A 23,589-nucleotide genomic window follows, 5' to 3' on the forward strand; every position below is an offset into this window, starting at 1 on the left:
TTGTGAGCTCATTGAGCCTGGAAACCTTACCGACTACAGACTTTCCAGGAGTGAACAAAGTAAACACAAATTTGCTATCTTGCATTTTTCATTTGTTCCAAATTTCTTACACAAACTGTAGGCTATTGTGATATGCATTAAAGATTGATTTGAATTTGTTGCAGTTGTGATCAGAAAGAAAACTAGAAAGGAATTAGGAATTTTGAAGCTTAGAGATCCACTATCTAATTTTTTTTTTTTCATTTTTTCATCTAATTTTTTTTCACTCTGCTTGGAGTGCAACTTTTTTCTTAATAAGCTCTCAGTTTTTTATATTAGAGAATATATGTATGGCGTGGAATTGTTAGACATTTAAGTATGGTTCTTTATTCAATTCCTGAAGAATTTATTCAAGATTTATTCTGTTTTTGTTGTTGCTCTTTGTGTATGCCTTATTTCCTAAGACTACAGACTTCATTTCTCAAAATGAACCGCATTGCTGGCAAAATTGTAAAAAAAACCAAACAAACAAAAAACAAAACAAAAAAAAAAAAACAAAAAAACCCCCAAACTTTCAAAAATTTGTTTCTTGACGAGAGGAAATATACTTTCTGCTTCAATCTAGATTGGTTGCAGCACCAAATCATGTCATAAGATTGGGAGAAAGGTTGAGTCAGAGGTAACAACAGGGCAGCATTTGGTACTAATGTAAGATTGGACATACTTTTGCCTTAAAATATCCCCTTAATTAAAATGACATAGATTGTTCACTCTTTGTTGAGACCATTCAGGTAATTTTTGCTTATGTTTTCACTGAAGACTTAATTTCTGGGTATATTCTGTAAAGTGGAGCTGAAGAGCCCTTGCTTCAGATGATCTGAACCTTTCTGCTTGTTTTGCTACCCTTTAAAAGCAGCATCAGGAAAATTGAGAAGGTGTTAAAAGGCTTAGTGATTCAATGCCTGGGACCTTATCTCCTCATGTCTCTCTGCATTTGCATTTTTTTCTGCCATGTTTGGATTGAGCTGTGTCACCGTGGTTACTGAACGTAGATCAACCACATGTAGATAACATCTGAGAGAATAGTGATGGTATTTTGATATATGGTATTTCTTGATGTGCAAGTTTTCAAGTCCTTGAAAAGGAATACCTTTCGTTTGCTTTTCATCTTAAGTAACCAGCATGTTGCATGTATTTTGGATCACTTGCTTGTAGTTTCTGAGCTGTGGCAGTTCATAATCATGTTTTCCTCGAATTTTTGTGTGATTTGGCCCTGAAGTTATTTCCTCATCAATCAGACTGTCAATATAATGATGTCATCCATGACTGCAGAGGGAAACTTAGGTTTCTGTGTTGATATGTTTTCTCTTGGAGTGTTGAAATTATCAGCTGTCACTGATGGTTAGCCCCCTTCTCTGATGAGGAAAGAGCAGTCTATCAGAGATTTTGGCTGCAAATACTGTATTTGGTTTGAGAATGAATTCTATGCTTCCCACTGTTTTTAGAGTAAGATCTGTAGGCTTGTTGATAACAAGTAAAACCTTGTTTGACTTTTTGTAGTAGATATCTGAGTTACTGGTCTTTCCTCAGTAGAGTGAAATTGAGAGTTTTTTCCATGCTGATACAGTGATTCTTGTAAAAGAGGTGACAGTATAGAATGTGGTAATGTAAACTTCAACATAGTTTAAGAACCTGATCCTCAGATCCAGATTTTTCTTTCAAAGGCTTCAATTTCTGTATGCATTCTTCATCTCAGAAGCAAACTGAGTGTTACAATTTGATCTCTTGTTTTCAGATCTTGTGTGTTGATACAGGATTTGAAGTAGATTCCCCCCCCCCCCCCCCCATTGTTCTGCCTGTATCGTCAAAGAATCCAGTGTGACAGAGGCTATTGCTGTTGTTATAGTATTTCTGTGCAGGCTAACTCTGGTGGTTAAATATCTTTATTTTTCCACAGTAAAACATGACATTTTAAAACTCTGCATGGATTAATAAATAAATAGATTCACAATAACTATCCAGGAATTCCAGTACTATACAGTACATTCAGCATTTTTAAATTGCTGTTGTCATTTGCTTATAAGTTAACAAACCATAAAAATGAGGATGCTCCAGAATAATATACCATCCCAGAACTCCACTGAAGATTTCAAACTTTTCTAAAACAAAAATTGCAGTTGAATTGTAAGGCCAGTGGCTTGTCACTGTTAAAGATGGGTTGGTTCTCTGAAGGTGTTTTAGCAGTTCCTTGCTGTCTTTGAGTGATGAAAGTTTTCGGTTTCCATGCCTCTGACTGATGCTGTTGTAGTGTATCGTAAGCATAGAAATTTTCTCAGGCAAGTAGAAGACTACATGCAAGCAAAACAGAAGCATCTTCACCCACACCATAAGGTGATAATTCAATAGTTTGTGAAATGCTCTTATCTCTGAAAAGATATTCTGGACCTTCTCTCACATTAAACATCCTTGTAAATGTGGTTGCAATGGACTAATTTTTATGTAGCTTGTTTAACTTGGGTGCTGAGTGAAGACCAGTCAAATAGAAATGTATTCTAATATAAACACGAACTTTTTGGACAACTTCAGAATTCAGTAGTATCCCATGGCTCTGATTTTAGGTGATATCTGTAGAAAATCTTCGTTCTTTCCTTGATCTTCCACATCTAGTTCTGACTTGGTTGAATTGCTGAACTAGATGTAGGATGATTTCTTTCTAGAATTTAAAATACAAATTGTTTTGAAGCAGTAGTTTGCATTCCTTATCTCACTGGTTCTTTCTAAAGATGCACCTTGTAGGCTGTTGGTGAAGATCAAAGTGAAATAAGCAATAATACAACTCTTTGATACAGGGTTGTTTGTTTTTTTTTTTTACTTAAAGGTTTTTTTCCATGCAAGCTAAAGTTTTTTATTACCTATTTCAGTAACTGTGCGTGTGCTTTATAATAGCTCATCTTCTTCATGTAGTTACTTTTTCAGAACAGTAATGTGGGAAGGACTGCAGCATGGATGGTTAGTCTAGCACACGCAGTTGTGTCTTCTGCCTCTCTATTGTGTATGGCTGAGAAGTCTCCGGTAATGCCTTTAAGACAGAGGCAGTAGTAATGTTTCTAATAACTGCTAAGCTTTTTGCTTTGGGCAGTCTTTATTTCTGCCCTGCTTAAAAAACCCAAGATATTAAACTTGCTTGGCAAAATAATATGTTATATCATGCTTCTCCTGAATCATGTAATGGAAACTTGCCCAGTGTTTGACAAATCTAGCTAAGCAGCCACGCGTAGTAGACTGCCTGGTGTTGCCTCCTTTTTGTTTTCATTAAGTAGCTGTACTTGTCTGCCTAAATTTTAATCTAAACCCCCCTAATCTTTCTAGTTGCAGGCAAAACTGTAACCAACTTACTTAAAATAGTGTATTGATAGTGGTAGCCCAAAAGTGAACCTGGGGTAGTTCTACTTTCATTGTGAGTTTGATAACTCTTGACCTGAATATTAATATAACCTCCTTTTAAGATGTATTGATGTGTATGTAGCATTTTCCTTACAAATTAGTGAAGTAAACCAAAGGAAATGTATTGATATATTCTCGCATTTATAGGAACACATCAAACTGGAGCTTTAAGCATTTTGCATCAGAATATTTCCTTTCCTTATTAAGAACCATACTTTATATGGGAAATACTTTAAACCAACACAAAATTAATTAATTAAATTTTGTTTCCCCTTTCTTTCTTTAACCTCTTCTTTTTTCCATTTTCTTTTCTCTTTGGCTTTTTGTATTCCTTTTTCCTTCTCTTCCCTCCATCTGTAGCTATTTTCCACCTTTTTTTTTTTTTTGAGAGAGAGATAGGTCACTGCATGCAGAATAGTAGCTAGTGAGTAAGAGTTGAGTACTCTTTGAGAAATACCATGTTTGGAAAAAACTCATCATTTAAATGGTACCTTTCAAAATAGTTAAAAGGTTGCATATGGAAAGCAAAAAATCAAAATAGCAAACAAACTAGACTAAAAACCAAAGTGTCCAAAGTTAAAACCAAATTAAAGAAGGGGGAAATGAGTCTAGAGCTCCTAAGCTCAACAAGTGTTTAAGGACTGTTCAAGTCAAACAGGACCCTTCGAGGAAAATCTCTTGCCGGTTTCACTGCAGAAATTGAGAGGAAGACCTAATATCAGCATACTACAAGGCAAGATGTAGTTTCCCACATCATTGTGTACAACATTACTCAATCATGTAGACTTTGGGAGAAACACTAACCACCTCCCAGAAACACCAGGGAAGCTGCCATTTGGGTGTTTTTATGACTCTGTAGTGACTGCCCTCCCAGAGTTTTCTGAAGGTAGCTGTTTTCTTTACTGGTTTCTGGAGGTTTTCAAAGCAAATCATTGCTAGATTGTATTTGGAGTCTTTAACATGTCAGTGACAGGTTTGGGTCCTCTATTTCAGGAGTGATGGTAGTGTAATAGCTAGTTTGGCAGGGGGAAAAGAAGAGAAGGAAGAACTAGATGGGGATGGGAGGGGAGTTATGGCCAGAAAAAAATGCTTGAAAGGTCAGAGTGGGCTGTCTGCTGCTTTTCTTTCTCTTACTTTTTCTCTCCATCATTGTCTTTCTTGGAAGAGATTCCAGGGTTTAATGGTTGGGAAAGGGGAGAGGAACTCTTCTTTCACATTCCTTGCCAAACTTTTTGTACTTCTCTGCAAATTACCCCACTTTTCCCCACAGACTTGGGACAATACAGATGAGATTGGGCATGTGTAATGCTTATGCTGCCAAATCTGTGCTAAAATCTTACTGTAAAAGTGGTATGGTTAGGCCTTCCTCACTCAAATTTTAGTGGTGTAGACAAATAACATTTTGAATTTCATTAAGTTGGTTTAATTTGATTTATATATCTGCATAAACAAGAGCAAGGATATAATTACAGTATGATTTTGGAGTTGTATTAGTTGTAAGGAGATATGCAGGAGACTTTATAGTACAATATGCTTTAAGATTCTTTTAGAATTGGGGGTTGTCTTGAGACAAAGCTTTTTTTGAATTTTTTTGTTTTAAAAAAGGATTACTTTCTTTAAGTGTCTATTAAGAAATGGGTAAACAGAACTGGTATTCTGTCTGTCCCAATAATTAATTTGATCTATATTTTTAAGTGACTTTAGTCTTCTATACTTTCAGGGAGAAAAAGCTTTATTTACTTAAGAGAATTTTGGAAATGCTGATGTATAGGGTAGAGATACTTTAGATTGGCCTAGTATATTGCTGTATAGCAGGAAGAATAGCTATATGTATGTGCCACATTAATTTAATTACTTCTAGTGTTAAGATTGATATTTTGAAAGGCTTTGTTTAGCAAAGGTTTTATGTTCCTCTTATTTTTTTTTTTTCCTCCCCTCTCTCTGTGGTATTAGCTTTAAAAGGCCAAATTACTACTCTAAGTCAGAATAAATAACTTTCAATTTTCCATAGGAGCTGAAGTTAAAAGATGAAGAATGTGAAAGGCTTTCTAAAGTGCGAGATCAACTTGGACAGGAATTGGAAGAACTTACAGCTAGTCTGTTTGAGGTTTGTTGGAGTCTTCGATGTGATATACTTAAAGGAAGCTGAGCCAGATGTTTTATGTAGAATCAGTATATTGTATGCTGACTTTTTCTGCAATAAGCTTATAAAGGGATTTGTGTCCTGAAGACCTGGGTGTGTTGATGTAGAGGCTTAAGAGCAAGCAGTAGACTTTTCACTTAGATGAAAGAGACCTTGTTGAGTTTGTCAATCTGCCTAGACACAAAATGAGGAAAAAAAGGAAAATATATCAGAAAGCTTAAAACTATTTAGGCGTATTTTTTGGCATAACTATTTTGAGACAGCTTCTCTGTCTGACAGCAAGGCTATCTAGATAAGAGCTAAATTTGGGGTTGCCATGGTGACTAAATAAAATAATGGAGTTCCAGATTAATGGAGGTAGCAAGTACATAACTTAACCATGCTTTCAGCTTTTGAATTTTGGGTCTGGCAGCATGCTACTCCCACAAACTTGAAAAGAAACATTAATACTGAGTGATGCACCAGGGTGGAACCTGGTTACAAAGTGAGAAGCCTGAACTTTAAGTGGGACCTTTTCATTCGAGAAAAACACAGTAGTGCCAGCAAATATTGTGCGCTTGTATTACAGAGAAAAAAATCTTAAATCCGTACTTGAAGCAGGATCAGTTCTCATTTTATCATAGGAGTATATATAGGAATGCCTAGAGGCTAAACTGTGATACCCATAACTGGTAGAATAAATTTCATAATCTGGAGACGATTTAGATGTTTACCAAATCGTAAGTATTCGTTTTCAGCATATGCATAAAGCTATAACATTAGGTATGTTTTAGAAACAGTATTTAAACCAATGATGTTGTATTGGTATAGAAGTGCTATTAAAACCTTGAAAATACTGACATTCAAAAACCAAATTGCAAAACTGCTCTGTGGGTTGGCAACGCATTTTATTTCGTCATCCTGGTAGGGCAAAGTTACTTAAAATATTAAGCAGTTCCTGTGTGTAGAGAATAAATGGGAGACTGGAAAGGTACTTTTTAGCATAAATACTTATGTATGTTAGGGGGAGGAAAATGTGGGGCAGGTATTTTAACTGTAGGTGAATAAAAATAAAATTATCAGTGAAACTTTATATTAATGATGCTTTATAACTTAGAACAATGTTATCAATTTGTTAAAGCTATGTTTGAAATACACTATATTAGTAATAATTTTTCGAGTTTTAATTATTCAGAACTCCCAACTGTTGTGGGCTTGTCACTTGAATTTTCTTTTGTGGCTTGATTTCACTGAGAGGGCCTAACAAAACACAGGGGTGAGGTTTCTTGATTTTTGCACTGGGATCTACAGCCCTTGAATTCACATTCTATTCTGAATCCCACTAATTTCAGTGACCATATAAGTGGATATGCTGGAGCTTACATTAGTACATCCCAATGGAGGATTGAGACTTGTTTTGCACAGCTGGGTGTATATGTTACATTATTGCACTGTAACATGCTTTGCTTTCAAAGGTGCATCTCTAAGCAGAAACTGCATGGTCAATGTTAAATGTATTTGTACACATTGTATAAATGTGTATGTTCCCATTCCTGCATGTGTCTGTTGTTACTTAAGAGAATTTTACAAACCCATATTATACAGCTGTGTTGTATGCCAGTGGGAGCCAGATCTTTTGGTATGATGATGTATGAACTTTTTTGTTTTATTTATATAGCGTCCAGATATGTGCTAGGCGCTTTACAGATATGAGAAGGATCCTATTCCAAGTAATTTAGTCGGTGGCCCTGATCTTTCAATCTTTGTTGCCCTCAGTAAGTACCAAGCAAGAACAGTAATTTGATCACAGGTGCAAATTGCTGGATCAGAGCCTAAACAAATACATTATGCAGACAAAAGGCTTAGAGGTATGAGGTAAAAGGATGTTTAAAAAATTCCCAGTCCTTTTACGCTTTCTTCTTTATTGGCTTAGCCTTGTTTCTTTACTTGGATTGGTTTTTAGTGCTTTTTCTGTTCTACTCTAAGAAATGTTTATTAGTCCACAAACCATTTTAAGCTGTTGCTTTGTCTGTTTTATTGATGGTAAGAATTTAGACTTCGTAGTTGTTTGACCGGTTCCTTCATGCAGAAATTTACAGTTGACTGTAACTGGTAATTCTGGCTAGAAGAAGTTCTTTTGAATGTGCTACTGTGCTCATGTTGCTTTTGTTGCTACTGGTTGAGTCTTGCTCTTGGGGGTCAAGGAACTTGACTTGTCAGCCACTGAAGTGTGACTGGAGCCTGGCATCCATGACAGGTATTGTTCCTGCTGGAGGGGGGCGGGTGGAGTTGCTGAATTTCTGAATCTGGGCTCAGGACCAAGAAGAAGAAACTTTGTGGGCCAGTGATGAATCCAAGTGATAGATTTTATAGGTATTTTTTGGTATGTAACTATTTAATTTCAGATTGTTGTACAACTTACTATTCACAAGTAGTCTCTGTGAAGCAGAAGTATGTCCTTAGTGGTGTGTGGGGGTTTTTTTTGTTTTTGTTTTTGTTTTTTTTTTTAAACTGGATCTTGTAAATTTGTGTGAAGCATTTACACTAGCTAAACATTTTTTATAGGAAGCACACAAAATGGTTAAAGAAGCTAATGTCAAACAAGCTGCAGCAGAAAAACAGTTAAAAGAAGCACAGGGAAAGGTGAGTTTTTTCCAGCTTGTTTACTTTGTCTTTTCACATGGTTATAAATCTAAAGTGTGAGTCATAAAGATGTAAATAGAGCATAACCTGTATGCATTATTAAAATATATACTAAGTTTTTTTGTGTCACCTTGACATATTCTTAGCTAACACCTATGGGCACAGAGCTGGTGTTTCAGCGTCATATCAGATAGCTAGCAAGGTGCATAAGAAGCCAGTATTACTACAGTATGCGATTGCATAGGCTTCTGTGTGTTAGTACTGTTGGAAGATGAAGTCTTGATTTGAACCAACATAACTGGAAATTTTGCTAAATGATTTAACATATTCAGATCCTAATATGGCATTTTTGTTTGTTAATGACTTTTTTCCCCCCAAGATTGATGTTCTTCAGGCTGAAGTAGCAGCATTGAAAACACTAGTACTGTCTACTTCACCAACATCTCCAACTAAGGAGTTTCACTCTACTGGAAAAACTCCTTTCAAGAAAGGTCATGCAAGAAACAAGAGTACAAGCAGTGCTATGGGTGGCAGTCATCAGGACCTTACCATGATGCAGCCAATTGTAAAAGACTGTAAAGAGGTAACAGTAAAAGGATTGTCCTCTTTTTGCTGATAAGATGGCTTTATTGTTTTGGTTTACTCATGGTAAATCTAGTATATATTAAATCTTCATGTAATATTGACTATTTTAGAGCTATTTTTCGTTAAGGAAAGAAAATTTTTCTTACATACTAATAGGTGGTGATTTTTCCAAGTCTTGTTTAGCTTTAAATCATTAAGGGAAGATGAGATAAGATTTGAAATATTGGAATCAATAATTTAAAGATAGGAATTAAAAGAAAAAAAAGAAAAGGAGAATACAGTATAACTGAATGAGAAGTCTTGGTGGCTTTTTATAAAGTCCATCACCGGAAGTTCATAAACTTTCATAAATGTTTCATAAACTGTCATAGAAAAGAGGAAGAGTCATTTTATAGATCAGTAATGGGTGAAAGAGGCTGGGGAAAAGACGGAATCAATGATTTATTAGAGAACAGGAGGAGAGTTACAACTGGAGTCCCAGAGGGGCCTGTGATTTTTTTTTTTTTTTTTTTGTCTACTCATGTAATTGAAAATGGGGAAATAATGAGGCGACAGGTTAGTGCTTGAGTCCTTGGCATGGTAGTAGCAAAAAGTGACCAAAGAGTTGAGAAGGATCTTATGATACTGAGTGGTTCATAGAACAACAGCAGATGAATTTCAAAATCAATAAATGAGAAATGAGGCATCTAGGAAAAAATGCAGCTCTAGCAGACATGCAGTTGTGGACTTAGAAATAGCTACATTGTGCTGGAAAAAAAGAAAAGTAGTGTACTTGTGGATAACTCTCTGAAAACACCACCTCAGTGCTCACTGGTGGTCAGAGACCCACAGAGCCTTAGAAGTTGTTAGGAAAGGAATAAATAGGAAAAGAAAAAGCATTATACTGCTGTATAAACATGTAGTAAATGTGTGTGTCTATGCATGCAGCTATGATATCTTCATCTCAGAAAGGACATAATGAAAATATGAGGAAATGTGACATAGATGGTCAAACCTACGGAATTATTTCTGTGTAGAGAGACACTTGAGGTAGAACAAAAAATCTATATGATCACAGGTGACATGGAGAAGATGAATGGTGAACAAATATTAAATGATTTCTTGTAATAAGAAAACTCTGGAAGCTAAAAGGAAAATCATTTTCAGTCAATACATAATGAAACTTTACAACTCATTGTCATGAGGCAGCAAGATTAAAAATGTAAATGTGTTCAAAATGTAGTCATGCAAAGTGACAAAAGAAAAGCCTGTCAAGGTATACAGAAGATAGATAAGACATTTGGCTTACGAAGCTTCTTTAACTACAGATTTCTAGAAGTTGGGAGGCTGTAAAATGAAGACACGTCACTGTCTTTCCTCTCGTACTGCTCTGCAGCCAGCTCTGTGGCTGCTGGCCGTTGTCAGAGGGGTAACAGGCTAACTGGAACTTTAACGTGATTAACAGTGGCCATTTTTATACTTTGTTTTGCCCGTCATCATTAAGTGCATTTATACTATACACCTTTTTACTATAAATCTAGAAAATAAAGGCATTTTCCAGTTTCTGTTTCATACTTAGCTTAAAAAAAAAAAAAAAAAAAAAAGCTTTACGTCCTGCCTGCCCACTTTCAGTGGTATCCAGGATGTTTTCCTTATTAAAATTGAATCCTTGTTGCTCTTCAGAAAGATGCAAACAAAAGGGGAGAGCTGGGATGGAATCCAGTTACTTTGTAAGCATCACACTGAGGTCATGACTCAATGAAATTTTTAAGTGTTGGGCAAGAGCGGGAGAGGGAAGAAATCCGTTTTACCTTGATTTCTTGTGGAGAGAAAGCAGTGAATGTGAAGGACATGCTGCAGAAGGTCCAGTCTGCCTGACGTTTTTCTTTAGTTCAGTCTCCTTTCTGTTGGCTGCATAAGGAGACACTTTGAGGCTGATCGGGGCTGCTCAAAACAGGTGACTGTCTTCCCGTGACAGCCCAGGGAATCAGTAAGAAACACACAGATTTTCCACGCACTGGGACTTGAGTCTTTCTGTCTCTCTTCTGAGCAGGAATATTTAATGGAGTGCAGCATGGGGTGAAGCAAGCAATACTGTCTCTGGAAAGGTGGTTAGGACATTGTTTTAAGCAGGGGAGACGCACCTTCCCTACTGCTTTCATTATCCAGTGCTTTGTGGTTTTGTTTACTCCTTTTGTTTATTGTTGGTCTACGGTAAATGTTTTTGCATTTCTGGGAGCTGGGTCTGAAACCCTAGTTCTTCCCCCTTCTTGCTAAATGTTCTTGCCACTGAGTTAGGTTACCCTTTGCATGTCGTTCTTCTGATTTTGAGTGACTCTGCTTCAAAAGGGGGGCTGGGAGTACCCTTGCTCAGGGGTATGTAGTGGCCTTGTGGTGTGGGCAATATAGCTTTGGACCCTTATGGAGAGTCCGCCACCCAGAGATGTGCATTTTGAGATGCTGGATGGAGCTGGGTGTAAATACATGTCAACTCTCAGGTTTCTTTGTGGAATGTAGACAGAGTTAGAGTGGCTGTCTATCTACCTTGAATTGCAGTGGAGCCAGAAAGGTGCCAACATCCCAGAGAAATACTTCCTAGCGTGGGAGTAATGTGGGAGTAACCTCTAGGATAAGTAGACGTGTCTAATTAATTTAGGTATTAACAGAATTTAGGCAAGCTGAATAGTTGCCTAGATCTTGGGCAGAGAGGTAGCATCCACTCAGCATAAATGCTGATAAATGCATCAATGTTGTTCAAAGAGCTGAAATGTTTCTCTGATGTTGTATTTTACTGTAAAATGAAAGCATTAAAAATTTAACTATAAGTATTATTACAATTGGCTGTATATTTAATTGCAGGTAATCAAAACTTTGATCTAGTGAAAGCGCAAGTAAAGGCAGGGAGGAGATACACATGTAGCACACTAGATCTGAAAAGAAGAGCATCAAGCTATATCCACTGAGCAGTTTTTTCAAGGCAGCTTCTTTATAAATTGCAGGTTTGGGTGAAATTGAGATAAATGTAGAAAATAACTGAGTTAATAAGAAATGTATCTTAATTTTTAGAATCATACAGTACAAATCAAAAATGGCTCTTTTCTGCTGATATCTCTTGATTTGTATTCATTTTAAAGCCAGACTTGAGATGGGTTTTAAGGTATGGGAAATGTTCCTTTAGGGAGCAAGTTACACCTATTGAATTTCATTTGTACAATGAGGTTGGTGGCTTAGCAACCAGAACATTTATGGACTAGCTTAATTAAGATGGTTCTTCCTGATTGTACCTGAGTGTAAGGCAAGTAGCTGTGATCAAATTTGGAAAACAAATTTGCCAGTCTAATTTTTGTAGGTTCTTTTTCAAAGAAAAAGAAAACCAAATAAAAGGACAAAATAACTCCCCAAAATATATATGTAAAAGAATGGCGAAGTGCTGGGAGCTCAGAGGTAATGCATGGGGAAAGAACAAGAGACTGAAAGAGGTTGGTTCAAAGCAGTGTACTGACCTTTTTAATAGGACTAAAAATAAATTATTTTAATTTTTAGCATATGTTATTTTCCCTCTTTCATTCTCTCATCTATATTATATGGTTTTAATGTTACAAGATTTTAAAATGATCCTGGCTAAAATCATCCATTTAAAAGCATCCTGGCTTATCTTTGGCCTGCAGCGAACACCCCTTCCTATAGCTTTAGGTTTGGGTTTTAGGAGTATAGGTCTGCTGTAGTACAAGAAAGGGATTTAACAACCAGTTGGAGGGGAAAAGCGCTCAAGTCTGCGTCAGCAGAATGCCAAAACCAGTCTGAGGATGGTGTTGCATATCCCATTGGGGACTGGCATTAGTCTTTTACGTTGGATTAGGAGTGTGCGTCAGAAGCACTCATCCGCACTCTGCTTGGTTCGCGTCTTGGAGCAGTGTTGCTGCCCGTGAACAGGATCCTTCTCAAGTAACCCTAAACCAGATGACATGCTCTGGGAGTACCTCAGTGTGCTCCAGCTGTTAGTGTGTAGCCAGCCCATGGGACAGGCTGTCCCGTAACGCAAATGTGGATTTTAATAGTGACTTAGTACCAGCCTCCTGAACACCAGACTGGATAGATGCCTTTCTACTGCTAAACTGATCTCAACATGGAGATGACAAAACAAAGTGTTTTCAAAGCAGATAAAACCATCTCTTCCTAGCACAGAGCATGCTTACTCCTAGCATGATTTAATGGGTTGTTTTAGAATTTCTCCATTGACTAGAGGAGCTATGGGGGAGCAGGCTCATAAATCATGCCCAGTGAATATCCTTGCCTTCCTGTTGTAGCATGGTGTAGGAGAGAGTTTGGGCATAAAGATGAAAAATGAAGAATAAGAGTATAGTTTTAATTGCTTTGTATATTGAATTCCTGTTTTCCTGTGTGTTAAAGGTTTGTGTGTTAAAAGTATTTAGTGTGTTAAATGTCTCTTTTCTTTTAGCATTTGGATAACCGTGTTATATTCGGATACAGGGTGAATGTATAAGACGTCTAGGATTGCAGTTGTTTTCTTTAGATTTCTCTACTTTTCTGTAACTCGCTGAAGTGGAGATGGACTAAAATACTGTAATGAAGATGCATCAAGAAGAAAATTTTTTTTTTTGGCTTTTTTTTGTTAAACAATCAGTTAAGTTTTTCAAAGCTATCCTGGAAGCTTAGGAAACGGGGGAGAGGTAATCAGCTTGACCCTGGTGTTGTGGTGACCAGTGAATGCATTACCTCTGTGTCTTGAAAATGATATGTTTCAATTTGCTTACATTTACAGTCTTAGGAAAGTGGATTTAAGAAGGTGTTCGTAGCTGGGGCACGATAGCATTCTTTCACAGTGCAATGGAAAGCATTTAGTTTTAATGCTCGTTATTTACCTGTGGATATTTGTAAATGATAGACACTAGTGTGATAATTGCAGTACTAAAATATGTGAATCTTTGTGTGTGTTCTAGGCTGACCTATCTTTGTACAATGAATTCAGATCTTGGAAGGATGAGCCTACTATGGACAGAACATGTCCTTTCTTGGACAAAATTTATCGGGAAGATATATTTCCATGTTTAACCTTCTCAAAAAGTGAGGTAATGGAAATAGTGTAAATGTGGTCACTGATGCTTTTCCCTTAAATATGTTACATGAAGCCAATAGACTGTATTAAAAATGTTTTCATATGAAGTTTAACCATTTGTGTTTCTTTGGAGTGTGACAGTTTACAGTGAAGTGCTGAAGTTGTAGTCTGGAGTATTGAAATGATCATTTTTTCCTCGCTATTTCATTTATGCTATTCCAGATATGGCCTTTTTAGGTCTACTCCTTCAGATGTTACTCTATCTGGCAGAAACTGATGTTTGTAGGAATGGATGGTGGTTTTTTCCCCTGATATTTCAGAGATACTGTTTTGTAGAAATAGTGTCCTGTCACTGTCTCTTGTTTATATAGGGGGCAGTAGAGACCAATATATTTAATTTTGTGGACCAGTTTTGTCTCATATCAATCAGAGCAGGCTGCAGGCACAGTGGGCATTTTCTTGAAGAGAGATTTGAATTACAAGAATCAGACTTTGGGATTTGATATGATTCAACAGGGGCAGTTTGGGAATATGGTTTTAGATGAAACATTGAGACTTCTTTTTCCTTGCGTTATTCCCACACACTCTCCCATACAGAGGAAAGACTGGAGTTTTACCCATCCTGGGAATAATGTGGAACTGATTCTAGCTCCAACTGCTTTACTTAGTTTTTCTTCTTAAGCAGCATTTACAGTCTGTAGTTGGGATATTGGTCTCTAGGGGAAAGGGAACATATTCTTAGATCTTTACTAAAATAAGAATAACAAATTTTAAAGCCCTCAGACTTGATACTTTTTTTTTCCCAATAAAATTAAACACCTCACATGGAAAATGCTGTATTTTCTTCATAATGTTTATCTTTTGTTTTCACATGGTGTTATGTTCTTTTCCCATGCTTTTCATCTACTGTTACTTGCTGGCCATAAGCATGCACGATCTTTTATTTAATTGTATACCAGTTCATCATGGTCAGTGTACAGCATCATATGAACCTCTCCCACTAAAAAGTTTACTTGGTTACTATGGGAATTAAATTGCTTCTGCAGTATGTGTAAGTAGGCCATCCTGTTGTCTTTCCCAGCAACTTCATCTTCAGTGGTGTTATAATTACTGTAGATTTGTATTTCTTCTTAAGGAAAGAATGAGGCTTCTAGCACTTTTCAGTTATATCAGTTATTGTTTCCAGATTCTGTGCGTAGTGACCAACTTCTGATTTCACTTGAATATCGATAAACTAATGTGCAGTTAAACCAAACAATAAACTACACACGTATTGTGTTTTTGAATAATTGGAAATGCAGTTATCCGAATGGTTGAAGTATTACATTAACTCTCAGCCTCTTTTGTATATGTGTAATGTTTTGCTTTTGGGAGATGGCAGAGAAAGTATTTCATATTAAGTACTTTAATAGTAACATTCTGTCTTTAAACTATTTGAAGTACAATAGAAAAATATTTTTATTACTCAGTAGGAGGGAACCTTGGCACAGAATTATTCCACTAATAACATAAATTGCACCTTCTTTTAAATCAAGTAATGGCTCTTGCCCATACTTAAACAGTAGTCTTGGGCAAGTGTTGAGTCCCATCAAACAAAATGAGCATATTTCTAGTGTCTTATGATTGTGTGCTTATAAAGAATTAACATAAAAAGCCTGAGCAAAGTTGCACTTTTTCATGAAATCGATGTTTTAACTAGACTAGTGTTTGAAAGTTGCAACTAGCTTTTCTATATATTGGCTTTTCTATATATTGTTCAGTCTTACTTGTTTGAACACCTTTCTAAAGCTATCTTTGGCTGAAAAATAGTGACATAATATTTACTTATTTTTTGCAAGATAAGGAAGCATGCTGCATCACTTTGTGTTTCCACAGAACACAATAAAATTAGAGCAATTTTTTTAAATAAACAAAGCTTGCGCTGTATCCAGTCTCTGACAAGAACGCTGAATGTACAAATGTATGTGCTATTTGGGCTTATGAGGAATGACTAAAAATACAGTTAGCATTTTAAACATGCTTGACTACATTCCCGGCTGTAAAGGCAGTTATCTTGCCTCAGGGAAGGCAGGGTTATTTGGAGGGCAGAATTTGAACAGGAGCCTGGAAATGGGACCTCTTGCTCATGACAAAAACAAAATCTCATTTGTAATCGAATTTGTTTGGTGAGTTGATTTTTTTTCGGTGTTCCTAACTTTACAGAAGAAGAAATATGTCGCTGCTTTGAGGCAATGGATAACACAGAGCTGTTTTTAACTGCTTTCTAAATTTCTCTTGCAGTTGGCCTCAGCTGTTCTGGAAGCTGTTGAAAACAACACTCTGAGCATTGAACCTGTTGGCTTGCAACCTGTTCGATTTGTGAAAGCTTCTGCAGTTGAATGTGGCGGACCAAAGTATGTTAAGCTAACAGACAGAGTGGGAATCTTGACTCATTTGAGATAACTCTTGGATTGAGAAAACTGCTATCAGCTGATCACCTCAGTCAAATTTGTGTATCTTAAACTTTATTTCCTAAAATCTAAGACTTCAAGATTGCTATTACAAAATTTTATGGGGGAAGTAAGCAACTAATAAATTAAACTTCAAAAAAGAACAAACCTTTAAGACAAATTCCCTTTTTGAGAGCTGTTTACTTCACTTATGAGGCATTGACTGCAAAAGTAACGTTCACTTCTTTGGAGAATACCGTCCTGATACTTAAAACAGATGCTTTTGAACTAGGGACTATAACCTGGAAAGTGTCATGAAAGAAATAGGTATTGAAGTAGTACAGGCTGAATATCAGACATCTGGAGTATTTGTGGCATAAGAAATTTAGGACATACATAGCACACTAACAAAGGTAGCTGAAGGATTTTAGAGGAGATATATAGAGTAAATCCTCTGAATTTGAGCAGGAGGGATGTAATGAAGCAGGAGTGAAGGTGAGTTTGAACCTAAAGCAGGAAGTATGCTTGAATGACAGGAAGGTTATTTTAGAAATTTTGGAATGGTCCTAGAGGAATCTGAAGCAAGACTTGTTGTCAGGTACTGATATTAAATTTAGGTGGGAGGGACTTGCCTGAGGCAGTGGGGCTTTGATGGATGTGGAGGAGAAGGAAGGGATTTGTAGTGTGCTTTAGTGTATGTCGGGGTTAAGCAAGCAAGGTCAGTGTTAATCTGGAGCCTTCCAAATCTTGAGAAAGCCTTGACTTTCTGTTCGAGATCTTTTGGACAAGTTGACGATTCTCTCTGTAATACTTGTTTTGACAGAACTCAATTTTCTGATAGAAAACTTGCATCAAAATGTTTTCATGTGGCTCAAGTTTGTTTTTTTTTTTTCTTTCTCATTGCTATTGGGTTTTGGTTCTTGTTTTTTCCTCTGTTTTTGAGTGGAAGAGAAAATACATTTAACATATTTCAAAATTTTTTACTTTCTCTTTAAAGAAGCTGTATAAAATGAAAATTGCTTTTTATGACTTAGTATTTGATCCTTTCTAGCCTACAAAATTCAGGCATTTGTATATTCTTCAGCTTGCTTCTGTCACCAGAAAACACGCTCTTTGAGTTGTAACAGCCTCTCATCACAAGGGCCCACCACCTATTAATAAGGGAGCTACTCAAGGGGTGGTAATTTCAAGTCCAAGATAAACCACTGTGAGCTGTGTTTCATGAATGCAATAGGGAATCTGGACAGCCAGAAGCTACTGAAACAAGTCACGTGTCATTAAAGAGCAATTGGCAAATTGATTTAAAAATCATTGTGGTTCAAGCAACTTCCCTACATCTTGACAATGTGAAATATTTACTCAAAAACAGGAGACTCAGTTGCATCATTCAGAAGTTTCATGAGATTTTTAACCTATTTTCTCCAGTGCAAGATTTTTTAATTAGAACTTGTGTAATCCTTAAATAATTGGCTAGGTATAGATCAATGTTTTGAGATGACTATGCCAGATTGTAATTTAGTTACTTCAGATGTATCAAAAGGCCAGGTGTACACCTTTCTCCCTTTTCCCGCTGTCATGTAGCAACAAAAACTTTTGTGGTATTGCTTGAAGATAGGTAATAGGTAAGGCATATTTAAGTATTTAAATGTAATTTGACAGCAAATGTGCTTTGCCTTGTATATGGTTACTGGCACTGAATAGGAAACAGGTGTTCCAGTTTTCACTGAATCAGAGTAGCAGTTTCACATTTTTTATTTTTATATGGTGCAAAGCTTTATTTTTATTGAAACCATGTTCTTAAATACAAAATATAGACAAACTGTAAATAAATAATAACAAAAACTAGAGTAATGTTTTTAAAGGAATTATTTTATTGTACAATTGCCTGGGGGATGGGGGAACAGATGGATAAAATAGCAGGTAGCAGCCCAGCAGCAAAACAAGGAGTGGAGGGTGGAGAGCTGTGGTAATAATGAAGAAAGGTTCTTGATATACAGAAGTTACTGAATGGTGCCTGTGATGGTGTGTAGTAAGTGCTGCCTTAACGACAGGCAGCTGGGTTTCCCCACAGGATTAGAATAATTGTCCCCATGGGGAACAAAGCACTAAGCTGCATGTGTGCCATACAGCACAGAACTGAGTTGTCAGTAGTAACTGTCATACCAGCATTTAACCTGGTGTGATGGAAGGTAACCATAGAAGGTAATTCTCTAGCCAAAAGGAAGAAAGGGCTTTATTTTCCTAGCATTGAAAGTCTATCTGGCTTGTCACAAAAGCTTGACTGAAATTGCAATCAGCTTGCTTCAGCTACTGTAGGATTTCTTGGATCAATGGACTGCTATCAGTCCTCATAAATTGCTATGGAAAATCATATACACTCTTCAGTTTTCTCCTGTCTTACATGGTTCTGTGGACCAGCTGCAGGCTATTTAAAAGGGCCTCTGAGCCACTGTTTAGAACCACAGAGGCTTAGTAATTTTTGTTTCACTTTTGAAAGGCTGCTTGTTCTTAGACTCCCTAATTTTGTGAGGCAGAAATGGATAGAAGGGAGAAGAGCCAGCAGCTTCTAAAATCAATGAAACAGTGGATGCCATGACAACCCAGTTCATCTGAGATGCTGCAATATAGAAATTCCAAATAAGTCAAATTCCCATTTTATTTACATTTATTAAGATTGTATTAATAGTAGTTTCTTCAAGAGATTCAAACCTTCTTTTTCTAAAGAATGTTGGAGGAAATTATTTTAAAATTATTTGCCTTTTCCTGAATTGTTTTTTTGGGAAGAATTTGTGGTGACTACTGACCTTTCCTTGTTCCTGAATACGATGTACTTGCAATACACCAGAAGTAGTAAATTTGATTATTTTACCGTCACTTTTTGTAATGGTAATGGAAAGAATTATTGCCAGACAGCCTATTTTCCTTTGTCTCAAATTATTTTATACTCTGAATATAAAATACGATTTCAATTTGGGCATAAATTCAAAGCTGGTCTTAGAACGCATCTGAGAGAGGCTTCAGAGAATTGACTGCTATTCTGTAGGGCTGATATTTTTTATGATGAAATGCAACGTCAAGCAGAATTTTTTAAAAATCTGTTTAAATGTTGGCATCAACTGATAATTTAAACAGTGTTTATTTCACATATGAAGAGTTAATTAAAGAAATCCCACCGTTCCAGAGTTGTCAAGCCAGCTTGAATTAGTCAATATGGAAGTACATGACCAGAGCTGAAGAAAGTTTTAAAAATCAGAAATGCATCACGATGCACTGGTATGGAAACAAAATTAGTCTTTGTGGAACTGAAATAACGGACAACATAATGTAATAATTGCAACTTGTAAAATGAAGGCAGAGACTCGGGTATCTGTGCCAATACGAAGCTATTACATTAACACCTTAAACACATGGAGGTGTTTAGACATTAATGTCAGATTTGTTTATTAAATCATGCAAACTTTATATTTTGTAGGAAATGTGCTCTCAGTGGACAAAGTAAGTCATGCAAGCATAGAATCAAATTAGGAGATTCAAGCAGTTATTACTACATTTCTCCTTTCTGTCGTTACAGGGTAAGTAGATTTACTGTGATTTTGTTTTGAGTAGTAGTTAGTTATTTTTCCATACCATTATACAAAATATTAACCACCATTATTTTTATATGCCTTCAGATCACTTCTGTGTGTAACTTCTTTACATATATTCGATACATCCAGCAAGGACTGTTGAAGCAGCAAGATGGTGAGTAGGAAATTGTATTTGGCATATATAAATAGAAATTTACATAGTGCATGTGCCTAAAACTTGCTATCTGTGCACAGTAGCAGTGACCTGACATTACAGGAAAGCTATCTGTTGGTAGTCATTGTTGTAATTATGAGAATTTGGTGATATCCCGCCCTCCAATAAAGATTGGTTGGTTGGTTGGTTTGTTTAAGAACAACAAATTAAAAAGCAGTGATTTTTAGTCCATCTAAAAAATCCTTATGTTATTCAGTAAGAAATATTATGAAAAATTCTGTAACGAGAGGAGTTAGTCACAGTTTTTCTACACAGTATTCAAAAATCAAGGCTCTTTCACAGAATATGGAGATATTTTAGACCAAAAAAAACTTCAGTTTGGTTTGATTTGGGCCATTTTTTTTCTTCTTTCACTTGGTGTTTTGGTGCGTCTTCTCATTTTGTGCATTGAGAATTCAGACAGCCCTTCTTGTCACACTGTCTTTTGGGGAGAACTGGCAAGGATGACAATATTTTGGGTTAAATTGTAAAAAATGAACAGGAAACCATACTGTAATGGTTCACCTGAGTGCAGCTGAGAAATGAGGTCTTGGTCATTGCTGTGGCATGGCAAAGTCTCTTGATTAGGGCTCTGGTTATAAATGTATCTGATAACTTAAGGCTTGATTATCTCACCCCAAAAGGGAAATGTGTTGTGTGGGTTTTTTTTTTTTTCCCCCCCTGCCATTGCTTCAGGCTGTTTTTTTTTTTTTTTTTTTTTCCCCCCACCAGAGTTACCTGGTCGCTTTGTTCCTCTCAGAATAGCATGTCCAACAGCTGCCTACTTAAACTCTGCACAGTAATTTGGAAATTTGCTTGACTGTGCTATTCCGTTTCAGTATGTCTGTATAAAAGATGGTTATGAAAATGTATGCACTGTACACCTAGTTACTTAATTCTGGAATTTAAAAATATATTGGGTGTTGGATTTGTAGTTATTGGTCTTCATTTGCAAGACTGTTTTACCTGTTTATCACTATAAAAGAAAATTATGGTGATTTGATTGTGTTTAAACTGTACGCAATTGATTTAATTGTATTTCCTGTCCAGGACAAAGAATATTGCCCAACACCCTTCAGTCCAAGGGTTTTTTGAAACAGACCATATCACTTAGGCTACTGGATTTGCTAAGCAGAGATAGCGGAAAAGGTGTCATTAGCCCCATGTCAATAGTTCATTTAAAAAATTGCTTTCACTTCTGAAATTTAATTTTTTTTTAAATTCAGTTGCATTTTTGAAAGTAGAGTAAAGCAGCATTGTAATTTTTATGGATGTCTGTGCTTTTAATTCTTCCAGTCTTTGAGTCTGTGTGGATTGGCTTCATCCCGAATTTGGCTAGAATTAGTCCCACTTTGATCTACCTCACCTATAGTCATCTCTTCTGATGTTTCTCAATTTCAAGAGCTCAGGTTTTTAGCTACACTCAAATCTTTTGTTTCCATTTCTAACCTGACGTATTCCTGAGGTGATAAATAGAGAGACTGTTCCTTACAAAAAATAATGCTGTTAACTTTTTGTGTCAAAGGGAATTATTTTCATGGAATTCACCAGAAATTCACCTATTTCATACACTAAATTAAGTTTAATAAAACCTTCAGATGGTGGTAATTTTTACGGATGTACTAGCATTGCAGAAGATCTTGAAAATGTGTTACTTAAGTTTTAATTTGGTTTATAGTTAAAAGGCTTTTACTTTGACCAAAAGGACCTATATAGTTTCAACGAAAAATTTTTTACCTTTCTATTGAGATAAAGAAATGAACTTAATATTTTTTTCCATCAAATAATAAAATGTTTTCAGCATTATCACAATTATTTATTCTTCACAAGAACTTTTGAAAAAACTTGAGTTTGGGGTTTCAGCTCAATTGTCATCCTTACCATTAAAAACAGAATTTGCATTTGTAGCTTTATGTAAATATTTCAACAATACCTTTAGAAGAATGTAGGCACTCGTGATAATTGTCTGCATAATGTGTTGCATGTATTTTTCTACTCATGCACCATATAATTTTTGAGACAGAGGTCACTTTTACAAAAGTGGTTTTTGAAATATGGTTGGGAAGACCTTGTACTTGTTGCTCAGGTTAATAAACTTTGTAGTCATTCTACATCATGATCTTGACTGCATGGAAATTATTTTTGTCTTGAATAATTATATACTCAATTTTGATTTGTATTGCTGTGGTGTCTAGAAGCTTAGGGTATGCATTAGGCTCATCAAGTTTAGCAAAATGCAGATGAAATTTTTAAAAAAAGGTCTTTTTTCCTCCCCAATTTATTGCTGCTGGCAGATTACTGGTAGGAAAAAAGAGGGAAGAAAGATTACAAGTGGAAAAACTACAACAAAATTACAGATTCTGTGATGAAACAATTCTTGTCCAACAAGTTCTAGGTTTTTTTTTTCTTGCAGTCTTTTAATTTTACAGAAAATAAGTTAAGGGGCAGGGCAATTAAAATGAGAAACAGCAATTAATTGAAGCTGACAAGAAGTACTGATGTACTTTTGTTCCCCAATTTAAAAAGAAATCATCTAAAATTTGGGGAATTTTTTATAGGACCATCATTTAGAATTTTTAAAATAAATACTTCAACAAATTTTGTCACAGCCAAGCACAAATAGCCCTCACGTTAATTCTGGTTTTACTATATGTTTGTTACTATATGTTTGTTACTTCTAAAGTTCCCCTAAACCGATGTACAGTGAGGAGGCAGCCTGTATACATCAGTTGAAATAAAATATGAATTCAGTATGTTTAATGATATTTCTGTCTTTTTTAGTGGAACAGATGTTCTGGGAAGTTATGCAGCTGAGAAGAGAGATGTCACTAGCAAAACTTGGCTATTACAAGGAAGAGCTCTAAATCTTTTTACTCTTGCGCATGCATGAACTTCATTGAATATACATAACTAAAATTGCTGAATCTTTTTTCGTCACTTGATATTTATTTCCACAAAGTGGGTCCAAGATCTTTCTCCTTTTGCAGATTGCACTAAGAAGTACTGTGATTGTTTTAAACTGACTTATGCTGTATATGCGTACATATAATACTTAGTTGAACAAATGTGGTAAGCACTTGCAGGTGTATTGGTGATTGTAATTTACATTTAAAAACAAACCTTCTGATTAAAGTGTTAGTCTGAAGCAGTGTCTGTCTTCTGTTCTTGGTGATGCAGAATGATGTGAACCTCCTTGATAAGTCATTCCAAAATGTAAAACTGAGATGATTTTATGAAGAGGGAATAAATGCCTGACACTTTCTTCATTGTAGTGTTTAGATACATGTATGTATCTCTCTATGCATGTATGCCAATACAGTTAACAGACAACTAGGAGAACTTGGAATTCTTTGAAGTGCTGCTTTCCTATATTTTTCATTTTTAAAACAATGTAAGAGGAGAAACATATATAGCAAAGAGTCGACAGCATAATAAATCTGGGTATCTTCTCTCTAAAGTAGGGTGCTTTTCAAACATCAAGGAATAAAATTACCTTGGTCATTCTTTGGTTAGAAATCTGTCCTGATCCCTACCTGACTGCTAAAAACTTT

The 23,589-nt window shown here is 36.0% G+C and overlaps 1 protein-coding gene across 3 annotated transcripts in view; it reads left to right on the forward strand.

Annotated features, from left to right (window-relative positions):
- Window positions 1-23,177, forward strand: part of RAB3IP (RAB3A interacting protein) — a 34,339-nt gene extending 11,162 nt beyond the window's left edge. For 2 of the 3 annotated variants that reach the window (XM_075495526.1, XM_075495518.1), the window contains 8 exons: window positions 5,435-5,530; window positions 8,111-8,188; window positions 8,568-8,771; window positions 13,714-13,842; window positions 16,110-16,222; window positions 19,731-19,830; window positions 19,930-19,999; window positions 22,820-23,177. In XM_075495526.1, the coding sequence (XP_075351641.1) occupies window positions 5,435-5,530; window positions 8,111-8,188; window positions 8,568-8,771; window positions 13,714-13,842; window positions 16,110-16,222; window positions 19,731-19,830; window positions 19,930-19,999; window positions 22,820-22,902 (873 nt within the window). In that variant the 3' untranslated portion in view covers window positions 22,903-23,177. Of the gene's footprint in view, window positions 1-5,434; window positions 5,531-7,224; window positions 7,321-8,110; window positions 8,189-8,567; window positions 8,772-13,713; window positions 13,843-16,109; window positions 16,223-19,730; window positions 19,831-19,929; window positions 20,000-22,819 lie in introns of those variants that run through there. The other variant, XM_075495532.1, reaches the window with a different exon arrangement.
- Window positions 23,178-23,589: the final 412 nt, after the last annotated feature.

Source organism: Mycteria americana, chromosome 1 (assembly GCF_035582795.1).
Source record: "Mycteria americana isolate JAX WOST 10 ecotype Jacksonville Zoo and Gardens chromosome 1, USCA_MyAme_1.0, whole genome shotgun sequence".
Classification (NCBI taxonomy): domain Eukaryota; kingdom Metazoa; phylum Chordata; class Aves; order Ciconiiformes; family Ciconiidae; genus Mycteria; species Mycteria americana.